This window comes from Grammomys surdaster, unplaced genomic scaffold (assembly GCF_004785775.1).
Source record: "Grammomys surdaster isolate TR1022 unplaced genomic scaffold, NIH_TR_1.0 126187, whole genome shotgun sequence".
Classification (NCBI taxonomy): domain Eukaryota; kingdom Metazoa; phylum Chordata; class Mammalia; order Rodentia; family Muridae; genus Grammomys; species Grammomys surdaster.
Window position 1 is genome coordinate 5,123,141 of NW_021620993.1, and position 27,862 is coordinate 5,151,002.

The window sequence follows — 27,862 nt, forward strand, 5'->3', positions numbered from 1 at the left end:
TACAGATCATGGGGAGAAGTAATATTTTAGTGACATTCATAACTGTGAGGCAAAGTCCATCTAAAAAGTACTGATGAGGGCTGGGGATATAGCTCAGTAACAGAACCCTTGTATATGGTATATAAGGCTTGAGATTCTATCCTCAGTGCTAAAAACACATAAAAATGTATCAAAAATACCAATATCTAAAAATTATATTTAACATTTATATATGTAATGTAATCTCATATAGCACACTGAGTTTCACTAACAGCAAGAAATTATATTTATACCTAAAGAAGCCCTTTAACAGTAAATGGCCACCAGATAAAGACAGAAGAACCATATTTATTATTTCCTCATAACTACCAGTTAAGATACTTCACTTATAGAACTGTACTATACAAATGTTTTGTGCATAGAAGGGCATAAATGTTGGCTACAGTCCTATGAAGGTAACCAATTACAAAAAATGTTCTTCTAAGGACACCTCTCATAGGATTTAGACTTACCCTAATAACACACCTCATAAACTTACAACATAATTTGTTCTCTTCCCTTCAATGCCAACTCTAGATACCAGTGCAGCATATCCCAGCACAAATCACAGACTTAAGAGTTGGAAGCAGTCGAGTTACTTCTTAATTATTACATAAATGAAATTCCAAGCACGTCTCTTCTTCATGGGGTCAGCACATAAGTTAGGTACAAGCAGAAAGCAGTGGCAGAAGTGCACATAAGAGCTGAGTACTGACAGAGTCGTACATTTTGCCTTCAGTAACGAGCCACATGAACTTATTCTTTCTAGGAATCACTCTGGCTCTGATTCACGTTCTCTGCTCCACAGAAAGATCCTTTTAGCCACTAAGAATCACTAATCATAAGCTCCTTCTTAAGTTGCTAACCCACTTAAAGTAAATACAACCAGCATCCTAGCAATAAGGCTCATTCTCACATCCAGAGATACCATGTCAGAGGCACCCATGATGCTGACAAGGAGCTAACCACAAGGCCAGTCCCCATCTACCACCACAGGGGCCCCATAACAGCATTCTACACCCCCTCTCTGTGACAAGTGATAAATAATAAGGGGACAGCACGGAGGGCAGCATGCCAAGTGCAGAGGGCTAAGGGATAAAGACAAAATAAATATGGGTCAATACCAAAAACCAGGAGGGCAAATACTCACTTTGGGTTTATTTTCACCTACTATAAAACATTCATCATTAACATATGGTGTCTCTGATTTTATGTAAGTAAAGGTGATAGCAATGTCAATTGTGTTTTGCTTTTTTTTAAAGAACACACCCAAAGAGTTTCTTTTAGTTATTGTTTGCAGTCTGCGTTATTAACTATGTCCACATGAGCTTTGAAGTACAAGTGTCCCTCTGATAAGCCTACGCTTAAGTGTGAAATGCTCTTACCACGATCATCAAGGAGGATATTTTCTGGCTTTAGGTCTCTACAAGGAAAGAAACAACAAAAAGCTGTTATTCAGAAATCAGTTCCTGAGCACTGAGAAGAAACAGCCAGAGATATCTTGATGGTTATAAAGCAGTAGCTAGAAGGGCAGAAAGTAAAACCACCCGCTGTGAGCAATCCAAGCTCTTACTGCCTTCAGCCATAACTACAGGCAGCTCAATAATTCTATAAAAAATCTAATTTGCTAGGCATGGTGATGTATGCCTATAAAAAAAAAGGAATTCATCTCAGCAAGCATCATACATATGCTGAATGTAAAATGAATTGCTTTACATAGTCTTGCCAAGCTGAAGATATTTCAGTGATTCTGTATGTAAGTCCAGAGTAAGGAAAGCAATTAGTTCTTAAAGAACTTCACTCGTTCTATTTTATTGTTAAGTACTTTAAAATGCATTACATTCCAAAAAAACTTTCAAAGGATTTATATTTATGACTTCACATTTGAGGACAATCCAGATTCCCTAAGTACCTCTCCCAATATGTGGAGCATATGAAAAGGGCAGTCTAAGCCAGAGTGCAAGACAATACCCTAGAAATAATGCCACAGCAGCAAGATGTGACAGAGAACCAACACAGGAGAACCCAAGAGATCCAAAGGGAGCACCTGCCAGCAGTAGGCAGTTGGTCCCTGTCAAGGTACCATCTGCTCAGGAGGCTCACAGTGGATGTCACTGCTGTCAGGGCAGAAAGGCCAGGGTAGAGAGTGAGTAGGGAAATTATGTGGCCTGGCAGGAGCTCCTGGCAGGGGTTGTTCTCCAATGGCATATGTACATTCATTCTCTAGGTACAGTAATAATAAGCATTTTTGAATTTTCCCTCTGTCCATTTGGGAATTTAAAACCCTATTAAACATTACTAAAACTAAACTATTCTTGACATGTAATCTTCACAGCCTCCTTGATTTTCTTTCCTTTCCAGTCACCCTCCCATCTCACATGTCCAGGACTCCACCCAAACCTGCTCAAATGTAGCCTGCCAACAGTATGGCTCTGGTTATGATGAAAATATTAGGCCTTCCCTGAGTCCCACTGACTCAAATGTACATTTCTTCCTTGTCCTTGTTGATCTACAGGTTCATTAAAGTATAAGAAGCTAGCCCTACGCCTGTCCTTCTGTACAATCAGCTATACAGTCGACAGAAAATACTAATGGTGTAAAATACAGTGGTAGGTATTTCACAAAATAACTGTGTTGGTTAGTTTTTGCCAACTAGACATAAACCAGTCACTTGGAGAGATGGAGCCTCAAATGAGAAACTGCCTCCATCAGATTAGCCTATAAAGCATCTTCTTTTTAATTTAATTTTGGTTTTTCAAGACAGAATTTCTTTCCTGGCTGTCCTAGAATTTACTCTGCTGAGCAGGCTGGCCTCAAACTTAAGAGATTTACCTGTCTCTACCTCCCAAATTCTGGGATTAAAGGTATGTACCATCACTGCCTTGGTGTAAGGTATCTTCCTAATTCCTAATTGATATAGGAGGGTCCAGACCACTATGGGTGGTACCATCCCAGAAAAGTAGGTCTGGGTTATATAAGGTGTTAGCTGAACAAGCCAGGAGAAGTGAGCCAATAAACATTTCTCTATAGTCTCTATTTCAGTTCCTGCTTCCAAGTTCCTGCATCAGTTCCCACCCTGACTTCAGTCAGTGATGGACTGTGACATGGAAGTGTAAGTCAAATCCTTTCCTTCCCCAGAGTATTGGTCAAAGTGTTTTGTTACAGTGACAAAAATTAAACTAGAACAAACAACAGTCGTTGCAATAATACATACTGGACTCTAATCAAAAATCTGAAATCTGAAATGCCTGGAACTCTGACATACTGTGGTGCATTCTCTAGATAAGGAATGCACAACCTAAAGCAGTAACAGTAGCCATCTGTCACTGAATACCCACTGTATGTCATGACTGTGAACTGTATGTGCTCTGTCTCTAGCCATTTACACAAAGATTCTCCATAGTAAGTACAGACAAGGAGTCTGAGGGTTTCCATCACTGTGAAGACCAAGGAAACTCTTATAAAGGACAACACTGAATTGGGACTGGCTTACAGGTTCTGAGATCAGTCTATTATCAACATGGTAGGAAGCATGGCAGTGTCCAGGCAGACATGGCACTGGACGAGCCAAGAGTTTTACATCTTGAACTGAAGACAAACAGAAGACTGTCTTTTAGGCAGCAAGGAGAGTCTCAAAGCCCACCGCCACAGTGACACACTTCCTCCAACAAGGCTACACATACTCCAATAAGGCCACACCTCCTAATAGTGCCACTCACTGGGCCAAGCATATTCAAACCAACACATTCCACTTCCTGACTCCCATAGGCTTGTTCAAACACATGAGTTTATGGGGGCCATACCTATCCATAGCATAATGCAAAATATATTTAGTCCAATTTCAAAAGTCCCATAATCTCTAACAGTCTCAACAATGTTAAAGGTCCAAAGTTCAAAGTCTCTTTTGAGATTCATGCAATCTCTTAACTGTAATTCCCTATAAAAATCAAAATCAAAAAGCAGATCACATGCCTCCAACATCACAGGATATACATTACTATTTCAAAACAACATAGTAAGGAAATCCTGGACAAAATCAAGACCAAAAGCCACCTGGGTAAACTCCAAACTCTGTATCTCCATGTCTGATGTGCAACTCCTTTCTGCTTTGTTGACTGCAACACAATTCTTTCTCTTTGGATGGTTTCACTTCCTGTTAACAGCTTTCCTCAGCAGATATCCCATGGCTCTGACATCTCTAATATCTTGGGGTATCCAAGGCAACTTCATCTTCACACCTTATTGTTACAATGTCTGGGATCCATACATGGTCTTCTCAGCTCCTCCACAGGGCTTGGGTCTCTTCTCTAGCTCTCTAGGTCCTGGTTGAGTCCTCTTCACTGCTGCTATTTTTGGTGATTATCACATGGTACTGGCATCTCCAAGTCACTGGAGTCTTCCACTGCAACTAGGCTTCACCAATAACCTCTCATTGGCTCTCTTCATGGGGCCAAGCCTAAACTTCTTTGTATGACCCCTTCAGTCCTGGGCTATCAACTGCAAATGATGCTTCTATGGCCTCTCACAGTGCCAGGCCTCAGCTGCTCTCCATGACCCCTTCACACCATCAAAACCAGTACCACCTGGTTGACTCTTACACATTACCAAATATAGTTGCTGCACAAGGTACAACTTTGGCTATCTCTGGAACAAAGCTTTTTTGTCCTCTCAGAAAACATTTTCCAGAGGATTTCACCCCAGTGACGCTGGTCTCTTCTTAATCACCACTAATTTCTTAGCTCTAGCTAACCAGCATCAGTTGTCCCAGTAGTCCCTTCTATTCTTGACACTAAAACCAGAGCCACATGGCCAAAGCTGCCAAGTTCTGCTGCTTGCTGGGGCTGGAAGTGGAACATGGCCCCCTTGTTCTATTACATTATCACCAGCTTTCCACTTCCCAACTCCTTCACTGCCTTAGCTTGGCTGTCCTGAAACTTGCTCCATAGACTGACCTTGAACTCAGAGATTTGCATGGGTCTGTCTCCTGAAAGCTGGGATTATAGGCATATTTCACCACCACTGGACTTAAGCTTTTCTTCACCTAGAACGTACTCTGTCTCAGGCTAGCCTTGAACCCAGAGTTCTGCCTTGCCTTTGTCTCCTGGGATTAAAGATGTGTACCATCGTTCATGAGCCTAAGCTTTTCATGGCCACTATGCCTCAAGATATGGATCCAAAGCTTATTTCTTCCAGCCTTAAAATCTAGATCACAGGTGTGTCCTCCATTTCTGTATTGTAGTTCATTCCAGATTAAAAGTCCAAATTATTCCTTGGTCAACAGCAAATGCTTAAATGGTAAGGTTAGTTGGGTGTAATCTTGCCCCAAAGTCACCATTCCCTTAAATATGTTTATCTCCTTAAACACAGGATTCAGCTCCATTTCACTTCCTAGTGCTCCTTTATTACTTGAACCATACATTTTATATTTTTTTCTTTTAAAGCTTGCTATGCTTCATCAAAATGTTCTTCATAAGACTAAGTCACAGCACAGACTCTAAACTGGATTGTTTTGAGACCTCCTTGGTCAATGTAATTAATATGAGTCTCTTCAATTCAGCTTCAGACAGACTCTTTAGACAAGGACAAAAGCAGCCACAGTCTTCTCCAAAGTATCACAAAAAAACAGACTCTAGGCCACATACTAACATTCTTCTCCTCTGAAACATCTTGGGCCAGGTCTGCACAGTTCAAATCACCTTCAGTACCAATGTTTTCCATATTCCTACTAGGATGGTCCATTAAGCCCCACTTAAAGCATTTCATGGCCACCCAAAGCCAAAGTCCCCAAATCCTCATGCCTATCAGAGGAATACCCCATTCCTGGTACCAACTTTTGTCTGGAGTCTCAGGAGTGTTATAATCTATCACATAACACACCAGATTACTTTTCTGGTCTCATACTACTCTTCCTGATAAAGATAGTACTTTTCCATCTGAACCCCATTTTCCAACCTGTTAACAAGTCTTGACTGATCATGAGATAGCAGAACTGCAGATATTCCTCAGAGAGAATGCTTTGAACTAGCCTGGATCACCTATTACCCCTCATATTAGGCCTGCCTGCCACCCCAGGATGGCTTTGTGCATGGTTTTCTTCTTTTTCATTGATGCCTCCAGAAAACAAGTCATCAGGCTTTTCTGGTGAATGAGACTAAGCATAGATAGACAAGGGCCACACTAAAGAGGAAAGCTGATCTGCTGCACCCACAGTGTGAACAATGCTGGGCACACTTCAGAATGACACTAAGAGAAGAGCCTGAGGTTGCCATAACTCAAAATAACTAGAATATTAGTTAGCCTCAATGTTTAGACCAGGATCTTAAACCAAACAAGTTAACCTTAACAAACCCTAGCTGCAATCTTAGGGAATAGTAACACTACTGCAGAAAACTCTGCATCTCAATGAGCAGGCTCAGGTCATTGGGAGCTTTTCCCTAGTAGTCCAAGCAACACTGCATAGGTAGCACCACTCCAAGAAGAAACAACTCATAATCTGTGACACTTATTTCTTCAGCAAAATAACAAGATGTTTGCCCACCTATCCAAATATGAGCCACACACAGGTGTCTTATCCAATGAAGTCTAACAACTTGCTTCTAAAATACTTTAAGAGAGTTCTTCTCTCCTACTGCATGATCTTCTTTCCAGGAATTCATGTGCTTCTTCTTCTGCATATGCAATAGATCTTTACTTTGCTAATGCTTATCACTGGAAAATTATTTTACTGCCCACGTAATGAGCCTTCTAGACACCAACATGCACAGGAAGAGATGTTCTTTTGATTGGAGTAAGAGGGGAAGGCAAAGACAAAGGCATTAACTGGCTACTTGCCATAAAGAGATCTTTAAGATTTATTTTTTATTTCTATTTATGATTTATGTATATACATCTGTTTCTGTGTGCTGAAGCCATGGGCATTTGTGAACTGCCTGATGCGGGTGCTAGGATCTGAACTCTGGTCTTCTGTAAGAACAGCTAAGCCATTTTTGCAGCCCCTACTGCCATGAGTGTTATAAGTGATCTTGACTAAGAAATTTGGACCCAGTAACTTTAAAGAAAGGTGGTATTATTCTGAGTCCATTTTCTAAAATGTTGAGTTGCCTGAGAGCAACTCAAGAAATGGGTTTACTTCCTAGTACAGGTTAACTATCCCTTATTTAAAATATTTGAGACTAAGAATGCTCTTGGATTTCAAATTTTTAATACTTTACATACATAAATGAGGTACTTGGGGAACGATCTAAGATATAAACCATCTTTTATGTTTCTTATACATATTATATACATAACCTGAAGGCAATTTGTACACTATTCTTAGTGTACATGCACTTGATTGTGGTACTACAGACTGAAACTAGGGCCTCATTTATGCTAGGCAAGCATTCCACCAGTGAGCCACATCTTCAATGTTGCTCCTGCACTAACTGTGACTTATTACATGAGGTCTGGTGTGCAATTTTCTACTTATGATAGCAGTACTCAAAATGTTTTGAGGGCTAGAAAGATGACTCAGTAAATAAAGTGCTTACCACATAAACCTGAAGACTGGAGTTCAGACATTCAGAACTAACATCAAAGGCACACAGAAATCAAACAGCCTGTAATCCCAGAACTCAAGCAGCAGAAACCGGCTGTCTGTCCCAAGGACAAAACTGTTAGACTAGCTGAAACTGATGAGTTCCAGATTCACTAAAACCCTGCTACAATAAAGTTGAGAATGATCAAGAAAGAAAAACACTGTCAGTTTTGGGCCTCCAAATGCATTTGTACACATATGTACATGTACCTACATATACATGCGCGTTCATACAAATACAAACAAGCATATACTTATGTGCAACTGATATATATATAAATATATGTATACATATACATATACATATACATATACATATACATATACATATATATATATATATAGAGAGAGAGAGTTGGATTTAAGAGCCTTTCAAATTTCAGATATTTGGATCAGAGATGTTCAAATCACATTGTATATAAATAATTACACAGTAAGAAGCAGAAATTCTAACCTAAAAGAATATGGTTCAGAGCAGTTCTTATAAACATTTTTTTAAAGTGCTATTCTTTCCTTAGCCTTACAAGTTTCAGAAAGCATTAAAAAGCTATAATCTATTGTTTAAACTACTCACTATAAATTCTAACATGTGTCTTCATTCAGTGTCACGGCACTGCTCCATTAGCAGTGTATGAGCTTTGGGGGGTGGGGGCAGTACTGTGTCTGCCTTATTTCCCAGAGTATATCCTAGCATGCAGTTCAGGGATACATCTGCTACTGATAAATCTCATGTGAAACAGTCGTTTACACTGCCTAAGGGCCTACTAGACCAACTCACAACTGGAAAATCTATAAAGTCTAACTGTTTCCTCCTCTTGCTTTTCTTCTCCACACCAAACTATTCCCACCACCCTCTTCTTTTTCCCTTTATTTTGCTCTCTGGAGGCAGGGTCTTAAAGTGAAGACAAGACTGTTCTCAAACTCTTCACCCTCCTACCTCAGTCTCCCACAGGTACATGCCACGAGGATCAACTCCTTCCTTCATACAGTGGAGAAAGGGTTATTAGCTTTTCAATCCACAATTCAATCACAAGACAAAGAGGTCCAATGAACAAAGAGATCCACTCACTTCCTTGGTAACTTTATAACAGCATTTTCTCTACATTGCTTACAACTACAGCATTCTAAGTAAATGAAGTCACATAGTCTGCATCTTATTTAATAACAAGTAGAACACTCCATTGAAACTACAAATCAAGACTAGTTTTCTCCTTCTGTTTTAGAAAATATCAGAACACTAGAGCTTCTTGCACAGACATTCCTTCCTCTTTCCTCTCATCATCCTATCAGGAAGATAAAATGACAATGCATGCTGTGATGGTTAATGTTTCTCATTGTCAACTCAATATCTAGAAAATGCTAGGGGGTGGGCCTCTGATTGTGCCTGCTATGGTTTCTTTGTGTAGACCTGGTTTTCCTGAAATTAGCTCTGTAGACCAAGCTGGCCTTGAGCCCAGAGAGATCTTCCTTACTCTGCCTTCTAAGCTAGATTTAAAGGTATACACAACCACTGCCAGTCAGATTTCATTAACTGAAGTGGGAAGACCTGTCCACTGTGGTTAGCACCACCTCCTGGCTCAATCCTGGTCTGTATAAAGTAGAGAAAACCTGAGCAACAAATATGTATTTTAATGCCTTCATCTTCTGACTTGACTTATAATGTGACTAGATCCCTCAAGTTCTAGCTTCTCAGCTACAATGGACTGTAACATGGAGCTGTGAGCTAAAATAAACTTTTTCTCCCTTAAGTTACTTTTGCCAGAGTATTTTATCATAACAATAAAGAAAGAAACTAAGACACATCTCTACTGCTCTTAAATGTTTGTTCATAACTGGCAGAGTTTTATTTACAACAGGCTGCCTCCTAACTATAGTGATACTTAGAAACAAACAAACAAAAAAAAGTGTGTAGATACCATTGGATCATCTCTGTGAGGTCAAATTTTGGCTAGAATTCAGACTGAGTAATTTTTCTTTGGTCATCAACATTAACAGATGTGGCCAGCCAGCTCTGACTTACAAAAGTGAGCCACAGTGGGTGCACCCAGTTCTCAAGAAGTCCAAAACCTACACAGCTCCCAGTAACATGCTAAATACATGCAGAAAACAAGATCACAAGACATTATATAGAGCCATCAACTAGCCCTAAAGCAATAAATTAACTCCTGTATCTCACAGGAGAATCAGAAGTAAGAAGCTTTAATCTCAATAATGCTGCTTCTTAAAAAACCTAAAACTCTTAGAAGTCAGACAAATCACTCTGAATCACACACACACTCACAAAACAATCACTCAACCACTCAAACAAAAAAAACAACCTCACTGAGAAATATTGCCCTCTCAAAACTAAACCTTGTTTCTTGAATCTTCAGAAAGCATCCCTTATTTTTGGGAACAGTGTGTAAAGTATGTCTGCATCCACTTTTTAAATTTCTTTAATAAGTTTTTTTTATACATTTATTTATTTTTATTTTATGTGCATTGGTGTTTTGCCTGCATGTGTGTCTGTGCGAGGTTTTTGGCTCCTGGAATTAAAGACAGGTATGAGCTGCCATGTGGGTTCTGGGAACTGAACTTGGGTCCTCTAGAAGAACAACTAGTGTTCTTGACAGCTAAGCCATCTCTCCAGCTCCAGACACTGTAATTTTGTGTACTTTTAGAAATTCCTGGTCTGAATACAGTAGGAAACCCTTTAAAGCTAATTTTCAGACAGGAGTAGCAAATTTAGCATTTAATAAATCCATAATTGTCGGGCCCTGCTAATTAAAATCTATGTCTACCATTATCTGGACAGCCTTCTAAGCTCAGCGAAAAATGAGAGTCTCCCTTTACCAGTAGGGCTTCTCCTTCCTCTGACCTTGTCTGGGGAGTCTGTAACACTTATACCCTCTACCTGCAGAATGTCACATTGCCTTGGTGAAATTACAGGTCCAACTCCCTCCCCTCCCAACCCCCCCATAAGAAACACATTCAAGTACCTGAGATTCCTGGAATGCCTCCCCATGCTAATGAGGCATTTCAGAACCTTAGTCTTCAGCCAATGACCTTTGCCCACCCTGGATATTCCTAACCCAATCCCTAAAACTATATAATCATTTCTTCACCCTAGTAAAGTGTATGTGTACAAGCCCATCCTGAATAAAGAAATACGCAGGATTGAACTAGTCTGAAAGGTCAATGGAACGACAAGAAGACTGACAGAGTCAACTAACCTGGGCCCATGGAGGTTCACAGAGATTGAAGCACCAACCAACAAGCTTATAGGAGCTATACATAGCCCTCCCTATATATTTGTAGCAGATATGCAGCTTGGCCTTCATGTGGATCCCCTAACAATTGGAACAGGGACTGTCTCTGACTCTTTTGCCTGCTCTGCTATTGGGTCCCTTCCCCTAGCTGGATTGCCTGATCAGGCCTTAGTCCCGCAGTGACTTGATGTCCCAGTGGTACCCAAGTAGGGCTTCCCACTCCCTGAGGAGAAGAGGGGGGAGTAATGGAGGGATTCTTGAAGGTGGGTCTGGGAGGAGAGGAGAGAAGGGGCTACAGTCTTGATGTAAAGTGAGTGAATAAATAAATAAATGAAAGAAAAAAACCATATCAGAGAGCTGTTTCATTGAAAATCACTAGAGAAGGACTTCGCCTATAAGAACTGCAGCACTAAGACCCTCAAAAAAGGCTTTCTCCTCACCACCTTCTTGCCCTCCATCACTCACTCCCAGCTGACTGGGATCCTACAGAACTCCACCCATTCAGGACTCCTTCATCCTTCCAGCCCTGTGTGCAGCTATATCTGGAAACCCTGAGAGGGAGTAAGAGGAGAAAGTAGAGGATGGTAAACCACAACTAGACCCCAAAACACAAACCACAAATAATCTTTATTCTGGGTTCCCCAATCCCAGAAGACTACAGATTTATTTACAAAAGAGTTCAAGTTGACAATACTAAACTATGTCTTGAGAAGGTACAGGATTAGAAACTTTACTTTTGCACAAGATAAAATGAATAATTGACTTAATGTTTAAGCAGATAAATTTAACTTCCAAACAGAGAGCTGCCCTTGAAAGGCAATCTACGCAAAGACAAAATAAAAACAGCAACTCTACATAAAGTAAAAATAACTGAAGTCTGTTTAATATTTGAATAGAGAGAAATCATGGTCTCCATACCCTTAAAGATAAAACAGAAGAAGGCTTAACATTCTATTATACAAACTCCAGATTCTGCTTCTGCTAATGTCATCACAAACAGCTTCTCATGGGTAATATGGAGCTAGCCTCCACATCATTCTCAAATTGCATTCTGTCTGTAGTCACTGCACATAAACACATAGAACACTGTCAGGCTAATTTTCTAATGTTTCTAGATTTGAGAAGATGAGCTGATGAAAGCTTTGAATACAGCGATACAAAATTCTCCCTCACGGACCATGAGGAGCAACATGGTTCTTGATCAGAAAAAAAAAATAAACAGTGGCCACTTACCCTGTTTCATAGAAAACATGATTGTATGGATGCATAAATCCTAAAGAATGCACAACAAACTTCTAAAGCTAATTAAAAAAAATCTCAGGAAAAACACAAGATCACTGCATAAAATCAGTTCTATTTTTACATTATAGCAACAAACAGTCCAAAAATAAAAGTTGAGAAAGCAGAAGCACTTGGAAATATTATGAAAATATTGAAACTCTAAGGAACAAACTTAGTAAAACAAAGTATGAGGTGCAAGTACAAAGAACTAGAAAATACTGCTGAGTGGATGACAGATGGGATGACAGAAGAGACCCGAGGAGCCTCAGTGTGCTCACCGAGTCACCTCCCCACATGTACACTGATATAAGGAAACACTCAGCAAGCAGCTTCCTTCTTTCTTAGGAACCAATAAGCAGATCCTAATTTTGTACAGAAATACAGAAGGCCTGTCAGGATGGCACAAGAGCAGCTAAGAAGAACAGAGTTAAAGGCTTGTATTTCCAGATTGTAAAACTTTTTTTAAAAAGCAATATAATTAATTCCGTGTGATTTTGACCCCAAGTCAGATAAGTAGCCCAATGGAATGAAGAGACTTGAAATTTGAGAAATAAACCCTCCCTCTATCTACTGGTTCTAGACAAAAGTGTCACGGTCAGTCAATAGGGAAATAAGAGTACTTTTAAAAAATGGTGTTAAGGTACATATTAACAAATCATCACCCCAACCACACTATCCAAAAATTAGCAAACATCAAAAACATAAAACACAAGAAAATAGAAAAGGTAATGATTTATTAGGTATGAAACCAAATATGATAAAAGAAAAATTTGTGAACTCAACTTGTTCGATTTTTTTTTTGTACTTCAAAAGACAGCATTATGAAAGTAAAAATCTGCTCCTAGCTGGTCTTCTCCCATGAAGACACCTGACACATCCTAAAGAAAACACTGCACTCAGAGCAGTGGTAAGAACCCTCCCCCACAACCCTATGCCCCAGAGCTGTAGCTGGGAGCCTTGGGCACTCAGGACCCATCACCCACCCAAACCCCACCCTCCCGAATACTACTCCCCTTCAGCCCCCTCTGCTTGGCCCCTGTTGCTGAGGTCCATTCCTAGCTGGTCTGCTCCTGTGAAGACACCATATCCTGACCCATCCTACAGGAACCACTGTACTCAGAATAGTGGAGAATCCACTGCACTCAGAGCAGTTGAGGAAGCTGGGCTCCTAGGAGCTCTAACATGCCCAGGATCATAGGATTTCAGGATCCCCGAGGCTGCCTGAGTCCCAGGAACTCTTCTGTCCAGGAGCTCAGGATCACAGGATCACAGAGACAGCTGTGCTCTGAGGAGTTCTAACACAGCAAGGTAACAGTAGTGACAGGCTCCAGTCAGAGACAGTGAGTGCAGGTAGTACTAGAGATAACCAGATGGCTAAAGGCAAGCACAAGAACATAAGCAACAGAAACCAAGGTTACTTGGCATCATCAGAACCCAGTTCTCACACCATAGCAAGTCCTGGACACTCCATCATACCGAAAAGCAGTATTCGGATTTAAAATCACTTCTCATGATGATGATAGCGAACTTTAACAAGGACATAAATAACTCCCTTAAAGAAATACAGGAGAACACAGGTAAATAGGTAGAAGCCCTTAAAGAGGAAACACAAAAAAAAAATCCCTTAAAGAATTGCAAGAAAACACAATCAAATAGGTGAAGGAATTTAAACAAAACCATCCAGGATCTAAAAATGGAAGTAGAAATAATAAAGAAATCTCAAAGGGAGACTACCCTGGAGATAGAAACCCTAGGAAAGAGATCAAGAGTCATAGACGCAATCATCACCAACAGAATACAAGAGATAGAAGAGAGAATCTCATGTGCAGAAGATATCATGGAAAATATTGACACAACTGTCAAAGAAAACGCAAAATGCTCCTAACCCAAAACATCCAGGAAAAACAGGACACAATGAGAAGACCAAACCTAAGGATAATAGGTAAAGATGAGAATGAAGATTCCCAACTTAAAGAGCCAGTAAATATCTTCAACAAAATTATAGAAGAAAACTTTCCTAACCTAAAGAAAGAGGTGCCCATGAACATACAAGAAGCCTACAGAACTTCAAATAGACTAGACCAGAAAATAAATCCCTCCCCTTATATAATAATCAAAACATCAAATGCACAAAACAAAGAAAAAATATTAAAAGCAGTAAGGGAAAAAGGACAAGTAACTTATAAAGGCACACCTATAAGAATTACACCATATTTCTCACCAGAGACTATAAAAGCCAGAAGTTCCAAGACTGATATCATACAGACCCTGAGAGAACACAAATGACAGCCCAGACAAAACTCTCAATCACTATAGATGGAGAAACCAAGATAGCCCATGACAAAACCAAATTTACACAATATCTTCCCACAATTCCAGCTCTACAAAGGATAATAGATGGAAAACTCCAACACAAGGAGGGAAACTGCAACCTAGAAAAAGCAAGAAAGTATCTTCCAACAAACACAAAAGAAGATAGCTATATAAACATAATTCCACCTGTAATGACAAAAATAACAGGAAGCAACAATAATTTTTTCTTAATACCTCTTAACATCAATGGACTCAATTCTCCAATAAAAAGATGTAGACTAGGAGACTAGATACACAAACAAGACCCAGAATTTTGCAGCATACAAGGAAATGCACCTCAGTGACAAAGACAGACACTACTTCAGAGAAAAAGGCTGGAAAACAAATGGGCCCAAGAAACAAGCTACAGTAGCAATGATAATATCAAATAAAATCGACTTTCAACCAAAAGTTATCAAAAAAAAAAAGAAAAAGGAAGGACACTTCATATTTGTCAGAGGAAAAATCTGCCAAAATGAACTCTCAATTCTGAATATCTATGCTCCAAATGCAAGGGCACCCACATTCATAAAAGAAACCTTAGTAAAGCTCAAAGCACAAATTGAACCTCACACAATAATATTGGGAGACTTCAATACCCCACTTTAAGCAACGGACAGATCATAGAAACAGAAACTAAACAGAGACACAGTGAAACTAACAGAAATTATGAACCAAATGGATTTAACAGATATCTATAGAACATTTTATCCTAAAACAAAAGAATATACCTTTTTCTAAGCACCTCATGATACCTTCTCCAAAATACCCCATATAATTGATCACAAAACAGGCCTCAACAGATACAAAAAGATTGAAATAATCCCTTGCATCCTATCAGATAACCATGGACTAAGGCTGTCTTCAATAATAACAAAAACAATGGAAAGCCCACATACACGTGGAAATAGAACAACACTCTACTCAATGATAAGTTGATCAAGGAAGAAATAAAGAAATTAAAGACTTTTTAGAATTTAATGAAAATGAAGGCTCATCACACCAAAATTTATGGGACACAATGAAAGCAGTGCTAAGAGGAAAACTCATAGATCTAAGTGCCTACAAAAAGAAACTGTAGAGAGCATACATTAGCAGCTTGACACCATACCTGAAAGTTCTAGAACAAAAATAAGCAAATACTCCCAAGAGGAGTAGACAGCAGGAAAATAATCAAACTCAGGGCTGAAACCAACCAATTACAAACAAAAAGAACTATACAAAGTATCAACAAAACCAGGAGCTGGTTCTATGAGAAAAATCAACATGATAGATAAACCTTTAGCCAGACTAACCAGAGGGCACAGAGGCAGTATCCAAATTAGTAAAATCAGAACTGAATAGGGAGACATAAAAACAGAAACTGAGGAAATTAAAAAAAAATCATCAGATCCTACTACAAAAGCCTATACTCAACAAAACTGGAAAATGTGGATGAAATGGACAATTTTCTAGACAGATATCAGGTACCAAAATTAAATCAGAAGCAGATAAACTATCTAAACAGTCCCATAACCCCTAAAGAAATAGCAGCAGTCATTGAAAGTCTCCCCACCAAAAAAGCCCAGGACTAGATGTTTTTAGTGAAGAATTCTATCAGACCTTCAAGGAAGACCTAATACCAATTCTCTTCAAAACTATTCCACAAAATAGAAACAGAAGGAACACTACACAATTTGTTCTATGAAGCTACAATTATGCTCATACCTAAACCACACAAAGATACAACAAAGAGAACTTCAGACCAATCTCCCTTATGAATATCGATGCAAAAATACTCAATAAAATTCTAGCAAACCGAATCCAAGAACACATCAAAACAATCATCCATCATGATCAAGTAGGTTTTATCCCAGGAATGCAGGGATGGTTCAATATTCGGAAATCCATCAATGTAATCCACTATATAAACAAACTTAAAGAAAAAAACCACATGATCATCTCACTAGATGCTGAGAAAGCATTTGACAAAATTCAACATCCCTTCATGATAAAAGTCTTGGAAAGATCAGGAATTCAAGGCCCAAACCTAAACATAGTAAAAGCAATTTACAGCAAACCAGTAGCCAACATCAAGCAAAATGGAGAGAAACTTGAAGCAATCCCACTAAGATCAGGGACTAGACAAGGCTGCCCACTCTCCCCCTACCTATTCAATATAGTACTGGAAGTCTTAGCCAGAGCAATTAGACAACAAAAAGAAGGCAAAGGGATACAAATAGGAAAGGAAAAAGTCAAAATATCACTATTTGCAGATGATATGATAGTATACTTAAGTGACCCCCAAACTTCCACCAGAGAACTCCTAAACCTGATAAACAACTTCAGCAAAGTGGCTGGTTATAAAATCAACTCAAACAAAGCAGTAGCCTTCATCTACATGAAAGATAAACAGACTGAAAAAGAAATTAGGGAAATGACACCCTTCACAATAGTTGCAAATAATATGAAATACCTTGGTGTGAATCTAACCAAGCAAGTGAAAGACCTGTACGACAAGAACTTCAAGTCCCTGAAGAAAGAAATCAAAGAAGATCTCAGAAGATGGAAAGATCTCCCATGCTCATGGATTGGCAGGATTAATATAATAAAAATGGCCATTTTGCCAAAAGCAATCTACAGATTCAATGCAATCCCCATTAAAATCCCAACTCAATTCTTCACAGAGTTAGAAAAGGAAATTCTCAAATTCATATGGAATAACAAAAAACCCAGGATAGCGAAAACTATTCTCAACAATAAAAGAACTTCTGGGGGAATCACCATCCCTGACCTCAAGCTGTACTACAGAGCAATAGTGATAAAAACTACCTGGTATTGGTACAGAGACAGGCAGGAAGATCAATGGAATAGAATTGAAGACCCAGAAATGAACCCACACTCCTATGGTCACTTGATTTTTGACAAAGGAGATAAAACTGTCCAGTGGAAAAAGGACAGCATTTTCAACAAATGGTGCTGGTTCAACTGGAGGATAACATGTAGAAGAATGAAAATTGATCCATTCTTATCCCCTTGTACAAAGCTCAAGTCTAAGTGGATAAAGGACCTCCACATAAAAGCAGATACACTGAAACTAATAGAAGGGAAGGTGGGGAAGAGCCTCGAATACTTGGGCACAGGGGAAAAGTTCCTGAACAGAACTCCAATGGCTTATGCTCTAAGATCAAGAATTGACAAATGGGACTTCATAAAATTGCAAAGTTTCTGTAAGGCAAAGGACACTGTCAATAGGACAAAACGACAACCAACAAATTGGGAAAAGATCTTTACCAATCCTACATCTGATAGAGGGCTAATATCCAATATATACAAAGAACTCAAGAAATTAGACTCCAGAAACCAAATAACCCTATTAAAAAGTGGGGTATAGAGCTTAACAAAGAATTTTCAACAGAAGAAACTTGAATGGCCGAGAAGCACCTAAAGAAATGTTCAGTGTCCTTAGTCATCAGGGAAATGCAAATCAAAACAACCCTGAGATTCCATCTTACACCAGTCAGAATGGCTAAGATTAAAAACTCAGGTGATAGTAGATGCTGGCGAGGGTGTGGAGAAAGAGGAACACTCCTCCATTGTTGGTGGGACTGCAAGATGGTGCAACCACTTTGGAAATCAGTGTGGCAGTTCCTCAGAAAATTGGACATAGCATTACCGGAGGATCCAGCTATACCACTCCTAGGCATATACCCAGAAGATGCTCGAACATATAACAAGGACATATGCTCAACTATGTTCATAGCAGCCTTATTTATAAAAGCCAGGAGCTGGAAAGAACCCAGATGTCCTTCAACTGAGGAATGGATTCAAAACATGTGGTATATTTAAAACAATGAATTCGAGATTTTCCTAGGTAAATGGATGGAACTAGAAATCATCATCCCGAGTGAAGTAAGCCAATCACAAAAGAACACACATGGTATTCACTCACTGATTATTGGATATTAGCCCAGAACCTTGAAATGCCCAAGATGCAACTCACAGGCCACATGAAGATCATAAAGAAGGAAGACCAAGTGGGGGTGATTCAGTTCTTCTTAGAAGGAGCAACAAAATACTCAAGGGAGCAAATATGGAGACAAAGTGAGGGACAGACACTGAAGGAGGGGCCATTTGAAGACCTTTCCACATGAGTATCCATCCCAGGTGCAGTCACCAAAGGCAGATGCTCATGTGGAAGTCAGGAAGTGCATGCTGATAAGAGCCTGATATGGATGTCTCCTCAGAGGCCTTCAAGAGTCTGACATATTCAGAGGCAGATGCTCACAACTAGCCATTGAACTGATCATGGGGTTCTCAATGGAGGAGTTAGAGTGAGGACTGAAGGAGCTGAAAGGGTTTGTGGCACCATGAGGAGAGCAACAATACCAACCAACCACAGCTCCCAGGGTCTAAACCACCAGCCTGGGAACACTTAGGGAGGGATCCAGGGCTTCAGCTGAATACATAAGAGTGGAGGGCCCTGTTGGGCATAGGTGGAAGATGAGATCCTTGACCTCATGAAGCCTGGCCGCCCCAGGGGGTGGGAATTTTGAGGGTGGGAAAGTGGGAGTGGGGGGGTAGGTAGGGGTTACATCCACAGAGAAGGAGGAGGGGTAAGGGGATAGGGGGTTCCCAGGTAGGTGGGGGATGGGGTAAGGGGACAACATATGAAATATAAATAAAATATCCAATAAAAAAAAGTCACTTCACAACCAAAAAAAAAAAAAAAGAAAAGGAAGAAGTCAAAATATCACTATTTGCAGATGATATGATAGTATACTTAAGTGACCCCAAAACTTTCACCAGAGAACTCCTAAACCTGATAAACAACTTCAGCAAAGTGGCTGGATATCAAATTAATTCAAATAGATCAGTAGATATCCTCTACAACATGCTGAGAAAGAAATTAGGGAAATGACACCTTTCACAATAGTCACAAATAATATAAAATACCTTGGTGTGAATCTAACCAAGCAAGTGAAAGATGTGTATGACAAGAACTTCAAGTCTCTGAAGAAAGAAATCGAAGATCTCAGAAGATGGAAAGATCTCCCATGCTCATGGACTGGCAGGATTAATATACTAAAAATGGCCATCTTGCCGAAAGTAATCTACAGATTCAATGCAATCTACATCAAAATTCCAACTCAATTCTTCATAGAGATAGAAAGAGCAATTTGCAAATTCATTTGGAATAAGAAAAAACCCAGGATAGCAGAAACTAATCTCAACAATAAAAGAACTTCTGGGGGAATCACCATCCCTGACCTCAAGCTCTATTATAGAGCAATAGTGATAAAAACTGCATGGTGTTGGTACAGAGACAGGCAGGAAGATCAATGAAATAGAGCTGAAGACCCAGAAATGAACCCACACACCTATGGTCACTTGATTTTTGACAAAGGAGCTAAAACTGTCCAGCTAAAAGGACAGCATTTTCAACAAATGCTGCTGGTTCAACTGGAGGTCAGTATGTAGAAGAATGCAAATTGATCAATTTTTATCTCCTTGTACAAAGCTCAAGTTGAAGTGGATAAAGAACCTTCACATAAAACTAGATACATTGAAACTAATAGAAGAGAAGGTGGGGAAGAGCCTCGAATACCTAGGCACAGGGGAAAAGTTCCTGAATATAGCACCAATAGCTTATGCTCTAAGATCAAGAACTGACAAATGGGACCTCAAAAATTGCAAAGCTTCTATAAAGCAAAGGACACTGTCAATAGGACAAGACAGCAACCAACAGATTGGGAAAAGATCTTTACCAATCCTACATCCAATAGAGGACTAATGTCCAATATATACAAAGAACTCAAGAAATTAGACTCCAGACAACCAAGTTACCCCATTAAAAATGGGGCACAGAGCTAGACAAAGAATTCTCAACTGAGGAAACTCAAGTATCTGAGAAGCACATAAAGAAATGTTCAACATCCTTAGTCATAAGGGAAATGCAAATCAAAACAACCCTGAGATTCCACCTCACACCAGTCAGAATGGCTAAGATCAAAAACTCAGGTGATAGCAGATGCTGGCGAGGATGTGGAGAAAGAGGAACACTCTTCCATTGTTGGTGGGATTGCAAGCTGATACAACCACACTGGAAATCAGTCTGTCAGTTCCTCAGAAAACTGGACATAGCATTACCTGAGGACCCAGCTATACCACTCATGGGCTTATATCCAGAAGATGCTCCAACATATAACAAGGACACATGTCCCACTATGTTCATAGCAGCCTTATTGATAATAGTCAGAAGCTGGAAAGAACCCAGATGTCCTTCAACAGAGGAATGGATACAGAATATGTGGTACACTTACACAATGGAGTATTACTCAGCTATTAAAAACAAATTCATGAAATCCTTAGGCAAATGGATGAAACTAGAAAATATCATCCTGAATGAGGTAACCCAATCACAAAAGAACACACATGGTACTCACTCACTGGCAAGTGGATATTAGCCCAAAAGCTTGCAATACTCAAAGTACAACTCATACACCACATGAAGTTCATAAAGAAAGAAGACCAAAGTGTGGGTGCTTCGGTCCTTCTTAGAAGGAGTAACAAAATACTCATAGGAGCAAATATGGAGACAAAGTGTGGGACAGAAACTGAAGGAGGGGCCTTCCAGAGACTGCTCCACCTGGGTATCCATCCCATGTGCAGATGCTGATGTGGATGCCAGGAAGTGCATGCTGACAAGAGCCTGATATAGTGGTTTCCTTAGAGGTCTGCCAGAGCCTGACATATACAGAGGCAGATACTCACAGCTAATTGTTGAACTGATCACAGAGTTCCCAATTGAAGAGTTAGAAGACTGAAGGAGCTGAAGGGGTTTGTGGCCCATGGGGAGAGCAACAATCAACCAACCAACCAGAGCTCCCAGGGTCTAAACCACTAGCCTGGGAGCACTTAGGGAGGGATCCATGGCTCCAGCTGCTTATGTAAGGGAGGAGAGCCCTGTCGAGCATAGGTGGGAGAGGAGATCCTTGGTCCTGTGAAGGCTGGATGCCCCAGTGTGGGGGAATTTCAGGGCAGGGAGGTGGGAGTGGTGGGAGGGGCACATCCTCATAGAAGCAGGAGGAGGGGGATGGGATAGGGGGTTTCTGGGTCAGGGGAAATGGGAAAAGGGGATAACATCTGAAATGTAAGTAAAATATCTAATAAAAATTTAATTTAAAAAAAAAAGCAAAGAAAAAAAAAAGAAGGAAAAAAAATCCAAACCAAAGGAATTGGGAAAATGGCTCAATTAGTAAAACACTTGCCTAGCAAGCATCAGAACCTCAATTTGTAATTCCATCAATATCAAGATAGGAGACAAACAGATCCCTGGAGCTTGCTGGCCAGTCAGTCTAGCCAACTTGGTGAAGTCCCAGGCCAGTGAGAGACCATCTCAAACAGAAAGAGGAGGCTGCTGAGAAACAATACCTGACATCATACTCTGACTTCCAACTACATAAATAAGTACAAGTGTGTGTGTGTGTGTGTGTGTGTGTGTGTGTGTGTGTGTGTGTGTAGATAAAGGAGAGAAGAAAGGAAAGAAAAAGAAGGTGGACAAAAGGAGGAATGTTTTTAATTATATAGAGTAAAGAACTTAATTCTAGAATATATAAAGAAAAATTAAAAACAATAAAACATATAGCTCAATTTTAAAATATGCAAACTATTTGTATACAAATTTTACCTAAAAATATATAAAAATGACCAGTAAAAGTCTAAGAATATAGCATGCATGTATTCATAAGTATGAACCTCAGTACCACTAGCACCACCAAAAAAAAAAAAAGCAAAAAAAAAAAAAAAAAAAAGCTGATTCTAGGCTTTTTGTCACTGCGACAAATGCTGAGAGTAACAGTTTAAAAGAAGAAAGATTTTCTTTGGCTCATAGTCATAGAAGCTGGCTGGTGTCACTGTTTTCATGACTTTGATGAGAAAGAACATCATGGTGGAAGGACTGTATGACAGCGTAGGCTGTTCACCTCATAGTAGACAGGAAGCAGTGAACTGGACAGGAAGAACCCAGGGACAAGACACATCCTTCAACCCTTCAAGAGCATACCTGTAGAGAAATATACAACATAACAGTGGACAATAGAGTGTGTGGTAAGAGTGTGGGAGTGAAGAAGAGAGCTAGACAAATGTATCTATTTGATTTATATTTTTTTGTTTTATTTTAAATGAAAGTTGACTTCTTAAATAAAAAAAAAAATGTTTTTGTAGCCAGTAAATGTGTTTAATCTCAGCACTTGGGAGGCAAGGGCAGGTAGATCTCTGTGAGTTCAAGGGCCAGCCTGTTCTACAGAGTGAGTTTCAGGACAGCCAGGGCTACATATAGTTAGAATCCCTGTCTTGAAAAACCAGAGAAAAGGGGGTAGTTGTACAAAGTACTTATCTTCTCAAGACTTTTTCAATACATACACTTGATTTCATTTACTTGTTTTTTGTTTTCTGCCAACTATTTTTAACAGTGTGTTTGTTACAAAGCAGAGATATAAAACCAACCATGACAGTCCATGGCTCATACAAGCAAGCCTTTGTTGCCAGGATCCTGTTTGGCACTTGTGGGCCTGGTCAGCTCACTGTTTGTGCCTATCAAGTATTACAACAGTTTCACTGGCTGCAGCAGTCCTGAACCATCCTGAGCCAGGCACCTTTGTTGACTTTTTGTTTGAACAAACACAATAGGGCTCTGGGGAAAAGAAAAAGACAAAATACTCCAGTAAAATGTGAGATAAAAGGCCCTTGTGACACTATAGCTTGTTCTAATGTCCTCACCTTAAATAAGATATAAATCAAGAGACACAACATAGGACTTAGAAGACCGTCGATTTCTTCTGCCTATCTCCTCCAAGAACATGTATTCCAGTGGACTGTTATGCTGGCTTTCTCCAGGATGCTCACAGAAGCACATCCATCCTGGTAAGACTATCTTTCTTCCCCCACTTCCCAGACTCATTAAAAGTGGGACTTCTCCTGAAAGACTCTCAGGAGTCGGCCCTATGCAAATGTATGAAAAGAACAAGGCTCACTTGGCAAAGACTCAGCTGTGCCAAAGTAACTGCGTGAAGCCAGGTATCCTGGCACTATGCCCCCTCCCTTAGGCTCTCAATTCTGACTACAAAGAATTAACTGAAGCCCTGCCATGTTCTTCACACCATTCTTCTGTTTTTGACAGTCCTAAAAATTCAATCTTTTAAAACTATATTTTCTCTTTAGCTCATGGTTTTAATAAGGCTCATCTCTAGTGGTTCTACACACTTTTAATCCCAACAGAGGTAGAGGCAGGAAGATCTCTAGGATTTTGAGGCCAGCCTGGTCTACATAGCAAGTTCCAAGGCAACCAAAACTACATAGTGAGACTCTAGCTCAAATAAAACAAAATAAATCTTCTCTTTCTAGCATATGGTTTGATAAAAATTGCCAGGTGCCAACTTCTTTTTTTTTTAATTTTTTTATTGGATATTTTATTTACATTTCAGATGTAATCCCCTTTCCCAATTCGCCCCCCAGGAATCCTCTATACCATCCCCTCTCCTCCTGCTTCTATGAGGATATGCCCCCACCCACCCTCCCACTCCCACCTTCCCAACCACGATTTCCCCAACACTGGGGCATCCAGCCTTCACTGGACCAAGGACTTCTTCACCCACCCATGCCTGACAATACCAACCAACCAGAGCTCCCAGGGTCTAAACCAACAGCCTGGGAGCACATAGGGAGGGACCCATGGCCCCAGCTGTATACGTAGGGGAGGATGACATTGTTAAGTGCCAACTTCTAAAAACAGGAAAGAAGACATTAAAAACAAAGTACCTTTTCCTTGAGGCATACCAGTGTTTAAACAAAAGAGAGGGCCATTTTTAGAAGCTGAAAGTCATTCATTCACAAAATACTTGAAGCATCACTAAAGGTAAGCACTGTGGATACAGAGGGAGGGAGAAATGGACAGACTTCCATGGAAATGCTCCAATCATACCTTCTCTATGGTGCTATCTATACGCTAGTAAAAGATTAAGAAAATGAGATTCTTCCAGGCAACCTAGGAATTCACCTTGAGGTTGAAGGCAAGCAGGTGGGTCTCAACTGAAGTCCCTTGTAAACCCATTTACTCCTGGAATAAACCAGAATCCAATGCCCTCCAGATTTGTTCCCCAAATCAATGTGACCTCTAAATAACAGCAAACAAGGCATCCTCAATTCAGATGTGGCACCTCTGCCTCTAGAAAATCATGGTCAGACTAGATCAGCTCCTCTGCAGTGCTAGTTGTCTGGTCTGTGGGAAACAATCTGTTATAAAATATGTAAGGTAGAGAAAATAATGAAGGTCCATCACTATAGAATGAACAAGAGCAGGGACTCTTGAGAAGCTCACAGTCTGATGTGACCAACTCTAGATTGAGAGCACTATGAGGATGCTGGAGGGACAGCACTCAGGCTGCCAGGAAGAAGATGTGATGGCTTGAATAAGAATGGCTCCTATAGGCTCATATATTTGAATGCTTAGCCATCAGGGAGTGGAACTATTCGATAGAAGAATTGGGAGGTATGGTCTTGTTGGAGGAAGTGTGTCACTGGGGTTGGGCTGTGAGATTTCAAAAGCCCATGCCAGGCCTAGACTCTCTCTGCCCTTCTGCCGACAGATCAGAATGTAGCTCTCAGCTATCGATCCAGTGTCAACCTACATGATGATAATGGACTAAACCTCTGAAACCATAAGCAGGCCCCTAACTGGGTACTTTCCTTTATGAGTTGCCTTGATCATTATGTCTCTTCACAGCAATAAAACAGTGACTAAGACAGAAGCATTCTTGGAATAACTCAGGAAAGATGAGCAGAGGTCCTCATATCAACAGGAAGAAGGCATCCACAGAGGAGTACACTGCCAAGACTAGAGTTATAAAGACTTCTTAGATGCTCTGGAAACCACAAATGTACTTATGTAACAAGGGCTGAGGGAATCAATGTGGGTTATCAGGAAACAAGGCTGGAGAAGTTAGTAAGAAGCTGTTATCATAAAGGGTCTGACCTGGTAAATAAGGGTCCTATACCAGAGGAAGACACAGTGGAGTCAGATCTGCATTCAAAGATGCCTTGTCAGGATCTTCTGGAAAATGCACTGTGGCAGCACAGCAGTAATGGAGACCAACTCAAGCTTTGTCAATTGGCTAACAAAAGAAAGACATGGACTACACTGTTCACCATGAAAAAAGACCGATGAAAATATCCCAGTGTGATGTAATGACCAACCGAGTGGGGAAGATGAGAGCAAGAGATACACAGGCCACTCTGCAATTTATTTTTAAAAAGCACGAGGTTAGGAATTCTCTTTAGAAGGCTAGGGGGATGGCTCATGGGTAAATACATTTGCTGTGTATGAGGTCCTGGGTCTGAATTGAACACCAAACCTATGGTGACATAGTGTGCATCTATAATCCCAGTGTTCCTATGGTGAGGTGAGAGGCAGAGACAAGAGATGCCCAGAAGCCCAAAGGCCAGCTATCCTGATGTACACTGTAGCAAACAAGAGGTCCTATATCACACAAGCTGAAAGGAGGGAACCGACACCCAAAGCTATCCTTGGCTCTTCATGCATGTGCTTCTGGCAACATGCACACACATACAAACATAGTCACACACAAACAAGTAATTTTTTAAAGGAAAATTCTCATTAGAGATTGATTATCAGGTGAATATCTAAAAGAAAAAACAAAAGTGCCCAGGGAGACTGATCCAAATGAGATTCATTGTATAAAAACCCCAATATCTAAGACAGATGAATTATTTTCAAATTTTAAATATACTGATTCTTTAAGATAATTCTAACCACAAAGATTTATTTTATTTATTTATTTGTTTGTTTGTTTGTTTGTTTCAAGACAGGGTGTCTCTGTGTGACCCCGACTGTCCTGGAACTCACTCTGTAGACCAGGCTGTCCTAGAACTCACAGAGATCTACCTGCCTCTGAAGCTCAAGTGCTGGAATTAAAGGCATGTGCCATCACTGGCTTAATTTGATTTTCTTAATGAATTCCAAATTGAAAAGAAAACATTTTAATACACTTGATTTGGTCATTTTCTTGAAACATGAATTTTTTATCAGAGCTGTCAAGTATCTCAGAATTCTGGATACAGGTTTTCTCATGCTTACACTGTCTATTTGATTAGGTTAAGGGGGAAGTTCCCCTTCAAAAAGACAATTTCTTAGAAGAGTAAAGATAAACTAAGAAGGAAGCCAAGTTATATTTCTTACTGGCTATGTCCTACAGTTAAAGGGACAATCCCCCTCAGAATGCCACCAAGGCCTCCCTGTTGTCCCTTTTCTATCCCATGACAGCAAGTATGAGCCAGAGGAAACACCCAGTGGAAGCCAGAACTTAGGTGAACAGGCTTTAACACAGGCCACACCATGCTTACCTGTTTACAATTCTTTCCCTCTGTAAATCTTCCAAGCCACAGCACAGCTCTGCAGCATAGAACACAGCTCTCGGCTCCTCGAAGCCAGGGCTGCCCAGGTTGTAAATGTGGTACTTCAAATCCCCTCCATTCATCATGGTCAGCACCAGACACAAAGCATCCTTGGTTTCATAAGTGTAGGCTAAACTAACCTAAAGACAACAGCATCATAAAAAAGACAAAACAACAACAAAAAAACTGCTTGTTCACTGCTGACTTACTCTATTTGCTAACAACAATCCAAAAATATCTACTAGGTTTATAATTATAACACCAAAACACTACATGCTTCAGAAAATTTCACACAACGCACATCACATGCCTCTGGACCTTTACTTAGCAAAGATCTCATGCAGTTCTGCATGGAAACTGAGTAGTTGGATATTGATTTCTCTACACTATGGTCTGACTGTGGGACACTAAGAACTTCTAGAGCACCTACATTCAGTAGTGCTGGCAAGATCTTGCTGTTCCACACTCCTCCAACATTTGGTGGAATTGATTCTTTTGGTTTGAGCCAGGATGGTTAAGGTATAATGGTTTCTGATTGAGGAGTTTTGTTGTTGTTCTTTTACTTTTATGGTGCTGAACCATCTCCCCAATCCTTGGTTTTGGAAGACTGGCTCTCAATATGTAGCCTAAGTTGGTTTCCAACTTACTGTATCGCTAAATATAGCCTTGAACTGTAATTCTTGTTTTAATTTGCAATGAATGTTCCTCATACTTTTTCATATATTCATTCGTCAGTTGTAGCCTTTTTTGTGAAATATCTTTATGCTTTTTGTTTTGCTTTGCTTTTGAAGAAATTAGGTTTTACCAGGCTGGCCTTGAGCTCCTGGGATCAAGTGATCCTTCTGCCTTAGTTTTCTAAGTAGTTAGGATTACAGGTGCATCTGGCAAAAAAAAAAAAAAAAAAAAAAAAAAAAAAAAAAAAAAAAAAAACCACCAA

The 27,862-nt window shown here is 40.0% G+C and overlaps 1 protein-coding gene across 7 annotated transcripts in view; it reads right to left on the reverse strand.

Moving 5' to 3' along the window:
- Nucleotides 1-27,862, reverse strand: part of Grk4 (G protein-coupled receptor kinase 4) — a 99,775-nt gene that overhangs the window by 20,219 nt on the left and 51,694 nt on the right. For all 7 annotated transcript variants that reach the window (XM_028758025.1, XM_028758029.1, XM_028758026.1 and 4 more), the window contains 2 exons: nucleotides 26,875-27,065; nucleotides 1,404-1,441 (listed from right to left, as the gene is read on the reverse strand). In XM_028758025.1, coding sequence (XP_028613858.1) covers nucleotides 1,404-1,441; nucleotides 26,875-27,065 — 229 coding nt within the window. The remainder of the gene's footprint in view (nucleotides 1-1,403; nucleotides 1,442-26,874; nucleotides 27,066-27,862) is intronic.